The sequence below is a fragment of the Equus quagga genome, chromosome 20 (genome assembly GCF_021613505.1).
Source record: "Equus quagga isolate Etosha38 chromosome 20, UCLA_HA_Equagga_1.0, whole genome shotgun sequence".
NCBI lineage: Eukaryota > Metazoa > Chordata > Mammalia > Perissodactyla > Equidae > Equus > Equus quagga.
The window spans coordinates 3,424,350-3,444,067 of record NC_060286.1 but is presented as its reverse complement, the minus strand read 5'-3'; the positions used below and the strand labels follow the sequence as shown (position 1 = coordinate 3,444,067).

The following is a 19,718-nucleotide window of genomic DNA, read 5'->3' as shown; positions in this document are numbered from 1 at the left end:
CTTGTGTTTTCTGGTTGTTCTATATTTTCATTGTTTCTTTTTCCTTGTATTTCTGTCTGCCATTTCAATTTGGTTGTTTTCTGTGATGCTTTTCTCAGTTTCCTCTCTATTCATGATTTGTGACTGCTCTGATTTATTGTTTTGTGGTTACCATGAGGTGTGTATAAAAGATCTCATAGAGGAGATAGTCCTTTTTCTGCTGAGAACATCTTATGTGCATTAGCCTCTTCCCCTTCTGTTTTTGTTATCACAAATTATCCTTTTTTGTGGTGTGAGTTTGTGATCAAATTGAAATGCCCATAGTTATTTTTGATGCTTTCTTTCCTTTTAGCTTTTGCATTACAAAGTGTTTACTAACCTATTCTGATACAGAGTTGCAATTTTCTTATTCTGTCTGTGTATTTGTCACTTGCTCACAGCTTTGTACGCCAATCCTTTTTGTTTCAGGTAGGAGCGTTCCTTTCAACATTTCTTATAAGGCAGGTCTAGTGATGATGAACTCTGTCAGTTTTTTTTGGTCTAGGAAAGCTTTTATTTCTCCTTCATATCTGAAGGATAACTTTGTTGGATAGAGTATTCTTGGCTGATAATTTTTGTCTTTCAATATTTTGAATATACCTGTCCAGTCTCTCCTAGCCTGTAGAGATTCTGCTGAGAAATCTGCTGATAGCCTGATGGGGGTTCCTTTGTAAGTTATTTTCCTCTCTCTGGCTCCCCTCAATATTCTTTCTTTGTCATTAACTTCTGATGGTTTTAATATATGCTTTGTAGAAAGTCTTTTTGCATTGAGATAATTAGGAGTTCTATTAGCTTCACATACTTGTATATCCAGTTCCTTCCCAGGTTTTGGAAGTTCTCAGCTATTATTTCTTTGAATAAGTTCTCTGCTCCTTTCTCCCTCTCTTCTCCTTCTGGGATACCCATTATCATTTTGTTGCTTTTTCTAATTGCATCAGATATATCTCATAGAACTTCTTCATTTTTTAAAAAAACTCAGTTCTCTCCTCTTCCACTTGAATCATGTGTGGATTCCTCTCTTCAAGCTGACAAATTCTCTCTTCCATATGGTCAGCTCTATTTTCAACGCTTTCTACTTTATTTTTCATCTCATTAACAGTGTTCTTCATGTCCAGAATTTATGGGGTTTTTTTTTTAGAGTTTCAGTCTCTTTGGTGTAGTACTCCTTCTGTTCATTAACTTTATTCCTGAGCTCATTGAACTGTCTTTCTGACTATTCTTGTAGCACACCGAGTTTCTTTATGACAAGTATTTTGAATTCTCTGTCAGTTAAATTGTAATCTTCTGTGACTTAAGTTTCTGGAGAGCTGTCCTTTTCTTTCTGTTCTGCCATGTCACTGTAGTTCTTCATGTTTGATGAGTTGATCTTCTGCCTGTGTATCTGTGGTAGTAACCACCTTTCTTACTTGCATAAGGCTCTGGTTACTTTGGTTCTGAGCTGCTTCTGGTTGTATTTGAGAGCCTGCGTTTTCCCCCATACACTGCCTCTGCTAGAGGCATTTCCAGCACCCTCCATGTGCTGCTTGTGCCTCTGAGGTTGCTGGTGCCTTGCTGCTCATGATGTTGCTGTAGTCTCAGGTGTCACCACTGGGGTCTCCAGGCTAGGAACACATATGCTGCTTCTGAGGTCACCTGGTTCTCATGTTCCTCCACAGGCTATCCAGAGGCTCAAGCATTGCTACCCTGTGCACTACCTGTTCTGCTGTTTCTAGGTTGTCTGGTGGTGCTGGAAGCACTGCTGCTGGGGGTGCTGGCTTCCTGGGTGTTGCTGTTGCTGCCCGGGGCCCATGGTCTTTACGCCACTCCACTGCTAGTTGAGCCAGTGTTGAGGATGCCACAACTAGGGGCTGAATCATGGGTTTTTCTGTGATTCCCAAAGCCTCAGGTAACAGGATCCACCTGCCACTGCTGGGTGGGTGAGGTGGGGGAGGGGGCTAAGTCATGAATGAGTGTCATTGCTGCTTGTGCAGCCCCTGGTTACTGATGTGCACCAGCACACCCTGAAACCCCAGGTCAGGGCTCCCCTCCTCAGCCAGGAAAATTTGCATTTTGGATACTATTCTCACTGCTGGAAAGATCGGTGCCACTGCTGCTGCTGCTGGGGGAGGCAGAGGATGCTGGGTCACTGGCTCCACTTTGTGTCCTGCATCCTCAGGACATATGTGCCTAGCACCACTGCTGGGAGGCTGAAGGGGCTAACTCACAAGTGCTGTGTCTGCCCCTGCAGCCTCTGTTGAGTGGCTCCTGCACCAGTGTGAGGATCTGCACTTTGGATCACTGCTGCTGGGGGAAGGGGAGAGGGCTGCTCTTCTAGTTCCACTGCCTCCTGGAGGTCTATCTGGTCCACCTACCTTTGGATGTATAGATGCATGGATCTCTTTGGTGTTCTGGTGTGCTGTGTAGGAAATCTTTCGTTGATCAATGGATGTCCTACTGGTTGTAAATTAGAGAGGAGAGACAAAGACAACGAACAACTCGCCCTGCCATGATGCTGATGTCACTCTCTCAGCCCATTTTTAAATTGGGTTATTATTTTTATTATTATTGAGTTGTATGAGTTCTTTATATATTTTGGAGCTTAACTCCTTATCAGATATATGGTTTGCAAATATTTTCTCTCATTCTATAGGTTGCCTTTTCACTCTGTTGATTATTTCCCTTGCTGTGCAGAAACTTTTTAGTTTGACATAGTCCCACTTGTTTATTTTTGCTTTTGTTGCCTGTGCTTTTAGTGTCATACCCATGAAATCATTACCAAGACCAACGTCATGAAGCTTTTCCACTATGTTTTATTCTAGTTTTACAGTTTCAGGTTTCCTGTTTAAGTCTTTAATCCATTTTGAGTTGATTTTTGTGTATGGTGCATAAGATACAGGTCCAACCTCATTCTATTACATGTGGATATACAATTTTCCCAACACCAAGTAGTTGAAGACACTATCTTTTCCCTATTGTGTGTGTGTGTGTGTGTGTGTGTGTATATATATATATACTTTTTTTGCTGGGAAAGATTTGTCCTGAGCTACCATCCATTGCAAATCTTCCTCTCTCTCTCTCTTTTTCCTCCCCAAAGCCCCTGTACATAGTTGTATATTCTAGTTGTAAGTCCTTCTAGTTCTCCTATTGTGTATTCTTGGCACCTTTGTTGAAAATAAGAGACCATGTATGTGTGGATTTATGTCTGGGTTCTTTATTCTGTTCCATTGTTTTATATGTCTTTTTATGCCAATAGTGTATTGTTTTGGTTACTTGTATCTTCAGAATATATCTTGAAATCAGGAAGTGTGATGCCTCCAGTTTTTTCTTACTTAGAATTGATTTGGCCATTTGTGGTCTTTTGTGGTTCTGTATGAATTGTAGGCATGCCTTTTCTATTTCTGTAAAAAATATCTTCAGATATTTTGATAGGGATTGCATTGAATCTGCAGATTGCTTTTTTTGGTAGTAAGAAATTTTAACATTGTCTTCCAATCCATTAATGTGAGATGTCTTTCCACTTGTTTGTGTCTTATTATTTCATCAATGTTTTTGGTTTCCAGTATATAAATCTTTCGCCTCCTTAGTTAAGTTTATTCCTAAGTATTTTATTCTTTTTAGCACTATTTTAAATGGGATTATTTTCCTAATTTCCTTTTCAGATGGTTCATTGTTAGTGCATAGAAACACAACTGATTTTTGTATGTTGATTTTGTATCCTGCAACTTTACTGAATTAATTTATTAGTTATAATAATTTTTTAAATGATGTCTTGGGGTTTTCTATGTGTAAGGTCATGTCATCTGCAAAAAGGGATAATTTTACTTCTTCCTTTCCAATTTGGATGACTTATTTCTTTTTCTTGTCTAATTGCTCTGGCTAAGACTTCCAGTACTATGTTAAATAGAAGTGGTGAGAGTGGGCATCCTTGCCTTGTTCCTGATTTTAGAGGAAAAGCTTTCAGTTTTCCACCATTGGGTATGTTAACTGTGTGCTTTTCACATACGGCCTTTATTATGTTGAGGTATTCCCCTTCCATTCCTAGTTTGTTGAGAGTTTTTATTGTGAATGGATGTTGAATTTGATCAAATGTTTTCTCTGCATCTATTGAGATGATCACGTGATTTTTATCCTTTATTCTTATGATTTGATATATCACTGAATTGATTTTCATATATTGAACCATCCTTGCATGCCAGGGATAAATCCCACTTGGTCGTGACATATGATCCTTTTAATGTGCTGTTGCATTCAGTTTGCTAGTATTTTGTTGAGGATTTTTCAACTATATTCATCAGAGATATTGGCCTACAGTTTTCTTTTCTTGTGGTGTCTTTGTTTGGCTTTGGTATAATAACGCTGACCTCATAAAATGAACTTGGAAAGATTCTCTCCTTATCAATTTTTGGGAAAAGTGTGAGAAGGACTGGCATTAATTCTTTTTTAAACGTTTGGTAGAATTCATCAGTGAAGCTATCTGTTGATGGGCTTTTCTTTGTTGGGAAGTTTTTGATTACTGATTCATTCTCCTAGTAGTGATGAGTCTGTTTAGGTTCTCTATTTCTTTATTACCTAGTTTCAGTAGATCCTATGTTTCTAGGAATTTGTCCATTTCTTCTAGGTTACCCAGTTTGTTGGTGGATAATTGTTCATAGCAGTATCTTATGATCCTTTTTATTTCTGTCATCAGTTGTAATGTCTCTTCTCTCATTTCTGATTATTTAGAGTTTCTTTTTTTCTCAGTCTAGCTAAGGGTTTGTCAATTTTGTTTACCGTTTACAAAACCCAATTCCCAGTCTTTTTTTCTTTTTTAAATTTTCTATTTTGTTTATTTCTGCTCTTTGTTATTTCCTTCCTTCTCCTAACTTTGGGCTTGGTTTGTTCTTCTTTGTCTAGCTCCTTGAGGTATGTGATTAGGTTGTTTGAGATCTTTCTTCTTTTTTAATGTATGCACTTATGGCTAGGAATTTCCCTTTTAGAATGTAAGTTTTGATATGTTATTGTTTTGTTTTCATTTGTCTCAAGGTATTTTCTAATTTACCCTTTGACTCAATGGTTATTCAAGAGTGTGCTGTTTAATTTCCACATTTTTGTGAAGTTTCGTTTCCTTTCTGCTATTATTTTCTAGTTTCCTTCCATTGTGGTAGGAAAAGACACTTAGCATAATTTCAATCTCTTAAATTTTCTGAGACTTGTTTTGTGACCTGACATGTGATTGATTTACCTCAATTTCATCATCTCCCATGGAAAAAATAGGCAGAGAGATTAAGCAACTTGCCTGAGATCACACAATTAATTAGAGGTCACACAATTACCAGAAATTGACACCTAACTCAATGCTCTTCCCACTGTCCACATTGGCTTTGTGCTTTCTAATTTAAGCCATGTTGATTCGGGCACAATTCATCATGAAACCTTCATTTTCTAAAGCAGATTTCATTCTATAGATAAGGAATTTAAGCAGACAATCAAATACATTAAAAGCTCTAAGTACAATCAACTGGTCCAGGTAAATAAGGAGTTCTAGTCCAACGAAAATGTTGGTAGGCTGCAGGGACTTGAAATTCGGCTAGTTTGTTGAATTTCATTGCATAGATTGTAGTATTTTAAATGAGCTCTTACTCTCACTCTATATAAGAAACTAACAGGAGAACAAGTCAAGCATCCTTGCTTTCCATCAGCCACAGGAGGTGATAGTCCAGCTTGGTATCCACCCAAGCCGAGAGGTGCACTGTTCCAAGCAAATAACTTAATTCTAATAAACGGAATAGAACTTTGTGACTATCAAAAATAAATTAACTGCATTTAAAATTGAGAAACATCTACCAACTGAAAGGGTGGTGCGTAATTCAATTTTATTCTCAAATATAGTCACAAGTATATTTGCTGTGTATTTCTTTTCATAAAATAATATCATTACATGATCATCAGCATAAAACATATTAAAATGTTTTAAGTCATAGAGGCTGTGATACAGAGCTGTGCATATGCAACAATAGTATATTCCTTTAAAGATTAGGGTTTAGAACTATATGAACAGCAATGGTCAACACTGGGCTCAAGCTCATTTGTTTTATTTAAAATAAAAGTAATTTTGAGAATGTGTCCATAATGTTTAAAGCCTATCAATTATAGCACTCCCCAAGAATTTAAAATACATTATATGGGAAAAACGGGAGTCTGTCATCAAATAAATTTGGGATGTACTAGATTATTTCCAAAGGTTTAAGGTTACATGGCTTTTTTTTCAGAATAGTTTCTGGGACTTAAGGTCTGAAGATGACATACTGGGAAATGTCCTGCAGGGGAACAATATAAACTCCTATCATTTAATAAGTGCTTATTATGCACCATCAAGGATATATATGTTACCTTCACATCTCTAAGGAGTAGAAGCACCATTTTCACTTCTATTTCATAGATGAGGAAATACTTGCCCATCCATTTAACCCAATGAATCTGAATAGCAGTATATTTCCAGACTGTATTCAGAAATCAGCCTCTGGAATTAAAAACATTTCCCTTTCCAAGTTTTATTAGAAATACATCACTAGATGGTAGGAACCCAAAGCCTGTGAAACGTGCTGTGATGACACCCAGTTTGCTGATGCATGGCAAGTTTCCATCATGTTAAACAATTTTAAGAACTCAGTAAGCTCCTAGAGTTATGTATAACTCTCATCTTTAACCCTTCACTTGCACTGCAGAGGCATACAATCGATAGAATTGTTGAGTTGAAGAATTTCTCAAAGCATGGAACATGGATCACCTGCAGGGTCATCTAGATTGTCCACAGTGTAAATTCCTGGAGAGATCTAGAAAACCAGTGCATTATCGTCAGCCTCTGCAGATGTAGCTGAGGAATCTGCATTTTAAGCAAACACCTCAGGGCACTCTGATGTAAGCTCAAGTTCGAACCTGGAATTAGGCCAGGAAGAGTCCATTATACCTCTTTTAACTAATAAGAATAACCTTAACATTCTTCAACTCGAACCTGTTTAGAAGACAAAAGAAGGAACGTCCATTGGACACTCCAATGCACGTCTCATTACTGGTAGTGAGCGTTCAGGGGAATTCAACAGTTTGAGAGCAGTTTTCTTAGCTTTGGCAGCCATAACCACCACGGTGTCATTCTGCCAGCCTCAGACACATTTTGTGCCCTGGAAGAAAGAACTTCCTCTGCAGCTGCTTACTGAGAAACCCACTAAAGACACACAAGTCATAATTTTTCCCTCTGTTCCCAAAGCCACATTTCAAAACTTATATAAAACAGTCTTTGTAATTAAATAACTAAGACCAGAATAAAATTGAAGTCACAATTAAAAATTCCTTTAAGTTTAGGAATATATACTTCCAAGTATTAACAGTGTTTATCTCCCGGTGATGGGTATAACTTTTATTCTTTATACTTGCCAGGTTTTAAATTTTTTACAATGGTCCTCTATTGGTTTTTATTTTGATTATAAAAGTTTTCATTTACAAAAGTCCTTTTTAAAGACAGTGGATTTTGAGGCCTCAGAATAGCATTCTATTCTTCCACAGTATCAATTCTATTCTTTCAGAAATAGCGTTGTATTTCTACTTTTTCATCCTAATAACGCAAAAAAGGCAGTCAGTTGAATATGAGGTTGTCTTCTAATCTTTTTAGCATTCTTATGTGTATGTTTTCTTTCTCTAATGGCTACTGGAAGTATGATGGAAAGGAATAAGCCAAAAATGTTCTAAGACTGGAAAACATCTCAAGGTAGGCAAAAGTTAGAGGCTCCTGGATATTTTCATCTGAAAGACTATGGCACTCCATTTCAATTCTAAGATGCAAATTTTTCCACAATCTAATATCTCTGCATTTAGTATCTTTTTTAAAATAAGTTTTGAGACATAATTCACATGCCATAAGTCACCCTTTTAAAGTGTACAATTCAGTGACTTTTCGTGCAACCATCATGACCATATGCCTTTAGAACATTTTCGTGCAATCACGTAAGTAATCACGTAGTAATCACTCCTTATATCCTCTCTCTGCTCGACGTCTAGCAACCACTAATCTACTTTCTGTCTCTGTGAATTTGCCTCTGACATACATGTGACCTACTGTGTCTGGCGTCTTTCACTTAGCATGTTTTCAAAGTTCATCCTTGTCGTAGTATGTATCAGTACTTCATTTTTATAGCTGAATAATATTCTATCGTATGGATATACCACATTTTGTTTACCCATTCATCAGCTGATGGACTTTTGGGTTGTTTCTACTTTTTTGGCTACTGTGAGTGATGCTGCTATGAACATTCATGGATGAGTTTTTGTGTGAAAATGCTTTCAATTCTTTTGGGTATATACGTAGGAGTGGAAATGCTGGGTCACATGGTAACTGTCTATTTTACCTTTTGAGGAACTGTCAAACTGTTTGTTCCAAAGCAGCTGCCCCATTTACAATCCCACCAACAGTGTATAAGGGTTCCAATTTTTCAACACATTGTCAACACTTGTGATTGTCTTTGTTTTTGACTTTAGACATCCTAGTGGGTATAAAGTAATATCTTATGGCTTTAATTTGCATTCCTCTAATGGTTAACGATGTTGAGCATCTTTCTCTGTGCTTATTTGTACTTTTTCTTCGGAAAAATACGTATTCAAATCTTTTGACCATTTCTTAACTGGGTTGTCTATTGATGAGCTATAAGAGTTCTTCATATATTCTGGATACAAATCCCTCATCAGATACATGATCTCCAAATGTTTTCTCCCATTTTGTGGGTTTTTACTTTCTCGACAGTGTCCTTTGAAGCACAAAACATTTTAATTTTGATGAGTCGAATTTATCTTTTTCTTTTATTGTTTTTTGGTGTTATATTTAAGAAATCATTGACTAATTCAAGATCACAAACATTTACTATGTGTTTTTTCTAAGAGTCGTATAGTTTTAGCTCTCCGATCCATTTTTTGCTAATTTTTGCACTTCATTGTTTTGCATGTGGGTATCTAGCTGTTTCCAGTTCCATGTGTTGAAAACACTATTCTTTCCCTATTAAACAGTCTTTGCATCTTTGTAGAATGGGATTTTTCTTATAATTGTAACCGGTTATGTTTTTCTATAATAACATGTCTTATAATTCATGGCATCTTAGATTCAATAAAGTATGGAACACTTAACTCCTGAAATAAAAGCCTATATAAATGTGAATTTCCATTTTTTGGAAATAAAAACTTGATTTCCCTCAACAATATTAAGAATCCTTGAATATCAGCATCATGAGAAAAAGAGCTGTCATAAATACATCTATTTTCTTATGATTCGTTTAAGGCTTGAAGGCTTACACACAATACTTACGTTGTTAAAAGTGAATGAAGATTGTCACAAAAGTAGCAATATGTCTATGATGATCACGAAGAACATCTATTAACTCTACAAGCCAGGTTAAATTCTCCAGTTACATTTGACAGTGATGTAATGTTACAAGAAGTAGTAACATAAACACCAATGGAATTTCTTTAACAAAAAAATTAAGGAGATTTTCAGAATCCAGACTTAAATTTGTATTGTGCAGAATATAAAACAGTAATAGAGTCAACTGTTTGGGATGAACTAGGAAGTTGGAGAAACGCAAAAATCAAGTGTACTTTTCTATCAACGCCCTATTGAATGTCCCGATGAACACAGCACAACCACAGTCTGAAGACAAAGACTCACAAATATACTGAGATCTGTTTAATAGTTTTTGAAGATTTTTCCTGTAAAATGGCTTGTATTTCCACAGGTACAATAGTGAAGAAATAAACTTTTCAATTTGACATGAAATATAAAAAGAACAGTCTTACAAATATATCCATAGAATTTAACTGCTCATAACACCATACATGGTAAATAGGACCACCCTCTTTACTTCTAGACTATTTAACACAGAGAAGCAATCTGTCATCTCGGTTAGAAAGAAAACAACTTCCCTTTTCAGTTTACTTTTGTCTGTTTAGAAACAGTGAAGCAGAACTGGAAAAGTAGTGTCTGTCCCCATCTTCCTCTAGGGATCCTTCACAAGGGCGAAAACCGACTTGAGAGGAAGTCAGTCAGTTTTAGTAAAAAGAAACACTGAACCTTTCTCTTGTTTGACTGCTTCAATAATGCTTACATTCTTTGAACAGATCCTGGACTGTCTCACTGGCCTTTGCCCGGGTCACAAACGGTGACGGGGCCGTGCTCCGTGCCCAGCACTGAATGAGGAACTTCCCTCTCGCAGCCCAGGAAGGCTGAGAAACGATGGGGAGAGAAGATCAACAGCCATGGGAATGGAGCTGGATCTGCCTGAAAATCAAGGTTCTGTGGTTTGTCCACCAGAAATTCCACTGTTATCAGGCAGGACTGCGTGAGGATAACTAGTTTTTAGCTGGCTTTAACAATGGTGTGATCATACATCCTTTCACACGAATCCAAAGAACAGAATGGCTTTAAAACACAAAAGAAGTTGATCAAAATCATAGAACGGCAGGTAACAGTTCTGTAACCTATGTTACACTTAAATTAAGGAGAAACCGTGCTCCTTTTAAACTCTCAAAAGTGCCCAAATAACAATACTGAGCTCCCAAATAACAGGAGTTTGAGTTTATGTAAGCAAGAATAAAGCAATGAAGCTTTATGCAGAGAGTTCTCCTCAACTTTCCTAATACAGAATACGTAATAACTTAAAATAATTTCCCTATTGATACTGGAAATAAATTCTACTACAATCATGTGTATGCCAGTTTCTGGCATATTTCTGCATCCGGATTCATTAGTCTCCTTAATGGAGCCCATCACTTTTCCAATGGCTTTCTCCTTTCTTTAAACCCTAACCCTGAAATTCTATAACCAGCTATATTATGTGGCTTCCCTGAGGCACAAAGGTACCAAACTCTATAATTAACTATCGAGGAATGATAAATATGCTCTCTATTTATATTAAAAGACTTTAATTGTTTTGGGCCACAGTTGGGGGAAAAAAAAAAAACCCAGAAAGCCTAATACTTAGTCTGGAGTGTGAACTGCAGCCCTTTTTGCAAAAAGCGGAACCAAGTAAGGGAAATGTTAAGGGTTGGAGCACGCATGACCCGGCAGCACTATCATTAATAACAAAATAATTCCAGACTAGGAAAATATTCAGACTTGTATCCCATCTACTCTGAATCATTTTTTTTCTGTAGTAAACTGACATAAACAACTGAAAAAGTAATATCTATGGGAATACATCACTGGGGCCTTACTGCTGGAAACCTGTTCACAAAAGGCCTTTGGTGAGGCCGAGATCAGGGCCTGGTGGGCATTCTCATGTGCACACACCAGGGGGAGCGGGCCGCCCCCGTAACTGGATGGCAAGCAAGACATAAACACAGAAGGTGACCTTTAGAAGTGACCTTTTCTGAACTTATTACTCTATTTTGGTGAGCTGGAGTTCTTGATTCTCACAAACTAAATTACTCTCAACTCTTAAAAAAAAAAATCTCATTAGCCAAAATTATAAGGGGATCTTACTACAAGTGGCCAAGGTAAGCACGGTTTCCTTTTTGCAAACTGGCCACCTCTCCGCGGCTCCCGAGGCAGTGTGGGAGGGCCCTCGCCTGGGAGTCAAAGGACAAGATGTGGCTCTGACAGAGGGCGGTTCACTGTTACCCCTTCCAAGAGCTTGGAATTTATTACCCAAATTCCAACTTCCACTAAGCTATCTGAGCTTACTAAAAATCAGAAATTTTCCAGGTTGGAAGATAGCTTTATTTTGGGGCATATGTTGCATGCGCAATTACTAGATTTATGGATAGTTGTTGAAGTGGAAAATTATATCAGAACGTAAAATTTTTTTGATGGGTAAAATCCAGCCTTTCTGGATGCAAGACTATTTACAAGGTGCTTTTAGGGTATCAAGGCTCCTCAAACCACCTTATAGCCATAGAGCAAGAAAAGGGACCATGCACCTCCTTTCTCATTCTGTGGGGCCCAAAGAATCCCAACTGAAAAGACTCCCTCTATCAGTGAAGGGTGGTCACTGGAGACGCTGGCTAAATCACAAGGCATTCGATATGTCACTCTAGGCAATTCCACTTTTCTCTTTCACTTTCTGTCTGCAGGCAGAATAAGCTATACAGAGTAGAGTAAGCTACTGATAAGAGGACTGCTGGTGGATTTTCACATCACTTAAAAATTACCAAAACGAAAACGCCTCATCCTAAACAACACTCTCCATTGAAAAGTAAAGCTATTTTAAAACTACGAGGCTGAAGTTTTTATCTGTTAAGTCAAATTAAGCAGCAGTAATCAAGAGTAATACATCTTACCACTTTAAGGAAAAGGACATTCAAAATGGGTTGGAACAATTGCAAAAAGGCAAAATATTTGCCAGTAGGCAAAACATGGATACACCAATTCAAGTATGGATACAGTATATTAAAATCATATAAATTATATATCTTTACAAAGGTTAAAAAAACGTAGCACAAACCTGCAATGGTCAGTTTAAGAGGATGTTAGTTTAAATAAACATGTGCTGCACGTGGCAGGGATCTATGTCCTCTCACCCAGCTCTGGCAGCCTCACGTCCTAAAAGATCTTGATGCTCTGGGAGCAGTGACACTGCTGGTACCAAGCAGAGAACGAGCATCCAAGAACCATTATTCAACATGAAATGAGACTAAAAGAGAAGGATGGTGAAGCTCATATGAAATTCTGATTTAATTATTCCTCAGTAAACACTCATTTACTCTCTCGAAATCAGGAATTTCAAATTATCTCTGCAGATGTACCACTTGGCGTTGTGTACATCTAAGGATCACATTAAAACTTAGTTTGATTTGCAAACATTTTCGAAACTTAACAGGGCTCCGTAAGCTGCGAGGGAAGGTGACAGATGGTGGAAAGGGAGTAACAAAAACGACTGTAACATTGTGATGTGTTACTTTTAGGCTCACAGAATTTTGGCTTTCTTAAGGAAGAAAAAAAAACTTAAGGAACCCCAACAAGTGGTTTTAAAAAGTAAAATCTTAGTTTTAATCACTCAAATCTTAAACAATTCAGTAAGCAAATAAACTTGATATTATGTACCTAGGCCATGTTTGCTGCTGCAACAATCACCCTCAGTGAATTTTTAAAAGCTGCTATCTTTTAATCAACCAAACAGTTCTGGCTATGCAAGGTGAGTATCAGGGACAGACCATAGCACACAGAAATAACAAAGGCAGACTAAAAAGCTATGGAAAAATTCTCTGTTTGAAATGCCAAGGTATTTAATGAATATGTGTATAAAGCACCGAAGCTAAAAAAAGAAAACATGACAACACAAGAATATTCTCTCCCCAAAAAGGAAAAATCAGAAATAAGCCCAGATTTCAAAACCACCACCTGTACCTAAGGTCTCCATCCACCAACAACACGTTGTGGAGCCGCCCTCGGCACTGGTCAGATTCCAGCCTGGCTCAAGCACCTCCAGACGCTGCACGTCTTCCTGCCGACACCCACACCACCACACCACGCAGCACGGAAGCTGCGCATTAAGAGCCAACAAGTGTTGAATAAATTTCATCTACGTTTGTAAAATATGATTTCAAGTCCTGTCCAAGTCTACAAAGGAAAACACTTGTTTAAAACCCAAGGTTAAAATAAGAGCATGGCATCTTAAATCCGATTATTATAAAGACAGCATGGTTTAATCAAGCAGACTGCAATGACAATGCTGCTGTTTTGTGCATGCAACACACCACTGGCATCTGTCAAATTCCTGGCATGTTTCATCATGTGTCCCCTCTTTTTTCCCAGCCTCAGGTCCCCTTCCCCTTAATAAACAGCATTATAAAAAGGTAAAATCTAGAGTTAGTGGCAAAATTTTCACAGTAACTTGTTAATAAAGTCAGAAATGGCTGTCAACGGCATCAGTCAACTGGACCTTGGAAAATTAATTTGATGCAGTTCTGTTCCCCAACCAGCTGCGTGGCACAGAAAGGGCAGGCAGCGTGAAAGGCGTGAGTTCCATGAGGCAGTGGAATCTGAGACCAGTATTTTGCAGACTTCTCTGAGCACACGTGTCCACAAGGGGTGAAAGCGTGAGTTGGTGGTCCTGCGTCTACATAAAACCCAGCCTCGCAGCCGAGCCAGAGAGGGACGTAGGGGCCCACAGTCCTGCACATGGGACACTCCCTCTCGTTGGCCTCCGTGTCGCTCCGGTGGCCCCAGTTGTGGTACCCATGCACGTGGCCGCAGCTGAGGTATGCCCAGGGCTGCTTCTCCTCCACCACGTCCTTCCTGTTGATGCTGGGGAAGGCCAGGGTGTTGAGCCCCACGGGGCACTGCGGCCGCGCGGCGTTGATCTCCTGCCGCAGCGCTTCTATGTGTTTCTGAGTTGGAGCGTGAAAGAGGCCATCTGCCGTTCTCCAGAGAAGAGTGGCCCCACACAGGTCGATGAGGGAGCCGTCCTGCAGGACATTGGTTTCACTTTCCACCTACGACAAGTTTGACAGACATCCCTTTTAACAGCAAAATTCATCAAATCACTCTAACATTCTTTCCTCTCAGAATAAACAAAAATCATCTTTGCAGAAAACACAGGGTGGCGGTTTATTTACTAAAAACAGGACTTGGGGTAACATCCTCCCTGAGCCTTGGTTTCCTCATTTGAACATGGGATATAACACATACACACAGGCCATGTGCACAAGCCCTAAGCATAACATACTGAGGTTTACAGGGTCAACTGATGGAGTGGTTATTCTCACGAACACAATCTCCTTGCATGTTTGTTTCCTCCTAAGTCAATAACACAATTACTCTTTGATCTCACACGGGACAGGAGAGGGCTACCAGTCCATCCAGTGAAGGTTCATACTCTTTCTGACCAGAGCCCGTCCAGCAGACCCTGTAGGGCCCTGCAGTAATTACTACAGTGGTCCAAACAACTCCTGGGGACCCTGACTGTCAGGCAATCTACATTTTACCCTGCATTCCTAAGGTCTAGGCAGAGCGCTCACTCTGAGCCTTCAGATTAAGGATGGCTGTGCTATGACCAAGTGCTGACAGACCCATCAACAGCTGATGAGAAGCAGTCGGACATGGTCAGTAGGGATCTGACCGCTGCCTCCATGTGCAGCATGTGCTCTGAGCCCCAGGGGCACAAAGACCAATGAAACCTCCTCCCCACCCGAGGAGCCTCGTTCTTCAGAGTGGGAGGCAGACACGCTAGAAGCAGCAGCCAGCGACAGTCATCAAGTGCTGTGCGAGGCCACGTCACCCCCGCAGCCAGGAGCACGGACTCTGGAGCTGACTGCTGGGTTTGAATCTTGGCTCTGTCACGTACTAGCTCTGTGACCTTGCGCAGTTACCTAAGCTCCCTGTGCCTCAGGGTCCCCATCCATGAAATGCAGACAAGCAGATCGTGAGGGTTAAATAAGTTAATACAAAGAAAGTTCTTAGAACAACGGCTGGCAGGCAGTAAGAACTATGGAAGCGTTTGTTACTGTTACTCTGCTGATAAGAGAAGGTCAGAAACGAGTTTCAAAAGGGTTTTTCTTGAACGGAGATTTGAAAAAGATGCTGTCAGGAGTCAGTGAATGGGAGATAAGGCACAGCACAAAGAGCCATGAAAAGGCCAAACGACATGTGCACTGAGGGAACAAGGTGTGTGACAAGGAGATGTGAACACGGCTGGATGGAGCGCAGGGCGTGCTGGGGCGGATGCCACACCCAGATGGGAGAGGGCAGCTGGCCTCGTGTGCCCCAAGGGAGTCAATGGGGACTTCCAGGCAACTATGAAAGACCAGATCTGCCTTTCCAAAGGTCACTTCCAGAAGAGAGGAGAATGGACTGGACGGGTACAAGACTACAGGTGGGGAGACAGTGGGAGTTCCCTCTCCAGGCAAAGAGGGCAGGAGCACCTGCACAAAGGGAACGTCAGCGCCACAGAGGAGGCATGGGTATTAACCGTTGAGGAATGAGACGCAACAGCCCTTAGCGCCAGCTTTGGGAAGGAAGACCTTTACACACCTGCCTTACTGTCCAGACACAATGGAGCTGTCCCCAGACGGGGAATCTAGGAGAGACGCAGACTTTGGGGAAAACATGGTAAGTTTGGTTTGGGTGTGACTAGTCTGAGGGTCAGCCTGCAGTGGGGATGCATGAGGGCCATGTGGGACTGCAGCGCGGGAGACAGGTGGCTTGCGGAAGGCCACTGGATTTATCAGCACGTGGGTGAAGCGAATGATACTGCCCTGCCAGGCTCCTTCAAGGACAGAGCCAGGGCATCCCACCAAGGCTGGGCAGAGGAAAAGAACCACATAAAGGGGAGAGACGCACAGGAAGAATAGAAGTTTTGTCATTCTCTGACCCAAAGGCACTGCTGGCTGTTCACCGCCCTCAGGACGAAGCCCAAACTCCTTCACAAGCTCAAGTGTCATTCGCCGGGAACCCGCTGAGTCCCGCGGTGCAGCTCCTGCCTTTTCTAGGGTGACCGAGGCTGCCCTGCACCGAGGGGCTCGTGGCCGAGTCTGCGGTGCGCTCAGGCGGACGCCCACGGGCATGCGTAAGAGCCCTCTCACCCGAATTCTCCATCACAGCCCAGCCTGCCCCAAGGCCGCACCTCGGCCTGGCAAACTCCCACTCGCCACCTAGGTCTCACTGGATGTCACTTTGCCCTGAAGTTCTCCTCTGATGAAAAAGGCAGCCCCTCTCTCACAAGAAAGTACCAAATATTAGTAGCTGGAAAAAGTTCAAGTCCCAACTAAATGATAAACCTTAATACTGAACAGGCGGAACCCGGCGGCCAAGGCTCCCCACCGCTCGTGCCCCCGTCTCCTCCCGTCTCCCTGGCATCTGGAGGCTCCCTACCCGTTGACCGCAGGGCAAGCTCAGACGAGCTTGCGCACAGCACGTGACCGTGTCTAAGACAATAATTCTGACGTGGCGAGAAACTGGGGTTTGGTAGTGGCCTTGCTGTCAACACCCCGTCTTTCTTCTTGCAAGGAAGTTCTTGGTAAACAACAAGATCTCATCACAAATTCTGAGTCTATGGTCTTTTATTTTCTACATGTTCTTGACCCCCATGTCTAAGATAGGTGTTCCTCCAAGGGACTCCTGTACCTTCTGGTACTTTCTCTATGACTGTGCTCATCACACAATATCCTAATGGTTTGCTGCCTCCGTCTCTGACCTTCTCCAGATGACAGTTTGAGGGCAGAGCGCTGGGCATCTGTTCACTGCTGGAGCCCCACCTCCCAGCCCCCAGCCCCGGCTTAGTCATAAGAACTAACCAACTATGGTCAGTTACTGTGGACAGCACGGCTCCAATCCTTACTTAGTTCCCACAACAATCCTACAAAACATGCACTAGCATTATTCCAATATAACAGATGTGAAGCCAGGCACGGAGAGGGCAAGTCATTGATTCAAACCACAGAGCTACTAAGTAGTGGAACCAGGCCTTGGGCCCCCAGCCTGACTTCAGAACCATTAATATCCAGTGCTGCTCAAACAGCAGCCCGGTTCCCTTCTCACCTGCTATTCTTGTGTGCTCCCTCTATCTGTGTAGTGTTTCTCCAGAGTACAGTGTGTGGGAGGCAGCCCCGTGAAGATACGGTTGTGCAGAGGCAAGGCTTCGGATTATATTTTTTAAACTCTACCGAAAAGAAAAAGGCAAGGAGAAGGTACCAGGAATGGACAGTGTTGTGTAAGTAGGAGACAGCTGAAACAGAATGGCCCCTACATGTCACATAGCTGAGCTCAGTGCAGAGAATTAAAACCCCCAGCCACCACTTATACACAGGTGACTTCACCGTCCTGATCTGTGAGCGGGAACACTGTCAACACTGACTCACAGGGCTGCTCCAGTGTCGCCCGAGAGCAAAGTACCATAAAGCACTTGCCAGAGCCCACACGCAGTAACACTAGGGCTATTTTTATAATTTGACCTAAAATTAAGTAAGCAAATCAACTTAACTGAATGTACTTAATTTTACACAAAGCCACGATAGTTTAATAAAATACCTCAAATATAATTTGATAAAATACTCAAGAGTCTACTAGAGCAATATCATAAGTGTTACTGTATGTTGTCATCAACTAGGTAAAAGAGTAGGACACAAAGTCCATTCACCTATTTATTTACTCAGGGGGTTAAGCTGATGAAAAGATGTTTCTCCCACATTTACTTAATTGTGTTGATCAAGTACAAAGTGTTTCCTCATCTGCTGTAATGACGAGAAACCACAGTGATTTGTTGTTAAAAACACATTAGTATATTGATCCACGTTAAATGCTGAGTATGGTATTAATACAAGACCTCACACTGAGAACAGTGGCATCTACCCCTGTCATAAGAAACAAAGATTCTGGACTTCTGGAAGATCACTTTCTTCTCCATATTTTTATATTAAACTGCAAATGAAGTCTTCTGCCAGAGACTGTTCCCCAAATCTAATCTCCAGATACACACAATTTCTATCAAATGCTACTAGCAACATGCACAGGACCAGAGAGTCATACATGGAAACAGAAACGCAAACAATCAGTAGGTTTTCATCTTGGACAGAGACAGACTATTCTCCAGGTTAACAAGAGGCATGCAGGGAGGGTCAGTCCCTTGTTCTCCACAGCATCATCTCCCACAAGCCCAAGATCAGACTGATAGAAACCTGGGGACCGTCATCATTGGGCAGGTCAGTCATACACTATCAAACAGTACAGCACAGCTTGTTGGCGATCTAAGGGGCGCTGACAGGGATAACTTCAAATTAGTCTAGATTTAATACAACCCATTGATACAAGCTATTTTTGGAATTGCTTCTTTTCAGGAGCACTGCAATTTTCTCTGGCATACACAGCTGCCTGAGCTTGTCACTACACAGTCACCAGAGTGGGGGAGAAAATCATCCCGTGGGTTGCCCTCCTGCACAAACGAGCCCTTGGTGGCTTCCAGCCTACGCTTTATCATTATCCAGGGAGGCAAAGGCCCTGGTGTGAACCATCCCAGGTGAGAGCCAGGTGTGACTCCCACAAGAGGGTACTGAGTGGCAGACAGGAGTCCAGACTCTCAATCCGGGGACCTGAGTTCCAATCCCATCTGCTGCCACCTTCTAACTCTGCGACACTGGGCAATATTTGCCTTCTCTACGCCTCCCCTTCCTCATCCATAAAGAGGGGACCATTCCACATCCCTGACAGGCTGCTGTGCAGATTAAATGAGCTGACATCTCTGAAATGTCAATGCACGGCCTGCAGCCAACGACCATTTACTGGTTTCTTACTGTTGCTGTTATAATGATTAATAACCAGTTCGGCCAACCTGGTCAGTTTTGTATAGAATTATCCAATGATCAAAAATGAAAAGTTATTTGGAAAAACTGCTTTCACATTTTCTTCCCTATTTAAAATCCTTGAAAAGTGTTTAAACAAAGTTTATAGAAATTGCTTGGCCTTTCTTAGAAGATGCTTCTCATTTTTACTCAGCCATGATGCTCCAAGACTGGGCTTTATTGTAAAACGCAGAAGCTGTACCTACAGCTGGATAATGGTGTAAAATAGAAATAAAAATAAGTCCCTAAAAACAAACATCCAGTAAAGAACAGCTAACCAGGTTAGTAAAACAGTCTCCCATCTTCCTCCATCTTAGAAACATCTGCCTATCATCTTTCTCTCTGCAAGATGCTAGATCACAGCCTCTCTTCCCTATATTTTTTCTGTGGGGTTTCGAAGGAAACATTTGTCCTCTCTTGTTCTAGCTTCTGTC

General features: G+C 41.1%; 1 protein-coding gene across 1 annotated transcript in view; it reads right to left on the bottom strand.

Annotated features, from left to right (window-relative positions):
- Positions 1-9,595: 9,595 nt before the first annotated feature.
- The window catches only part of PELI2 (pellino E3 ubiquitin protein ligase family member 2), a 177,318-nt gene continuing 167,195 nt past the window's right edge, over positions 9,596-19,718 (bottom strand). The window contains exon 6 of the mRNA XM_046647610.1: positions 9,596-14,445. Coding sequence (XP_046503566.1) covers positions 13,879-14,445 — 567 coding nt within the window. The 3' untranslated portion in view covers positions 9,596-13,878. The remainder of the gene's footprint in view (positions 14,446-19,718) is intronic.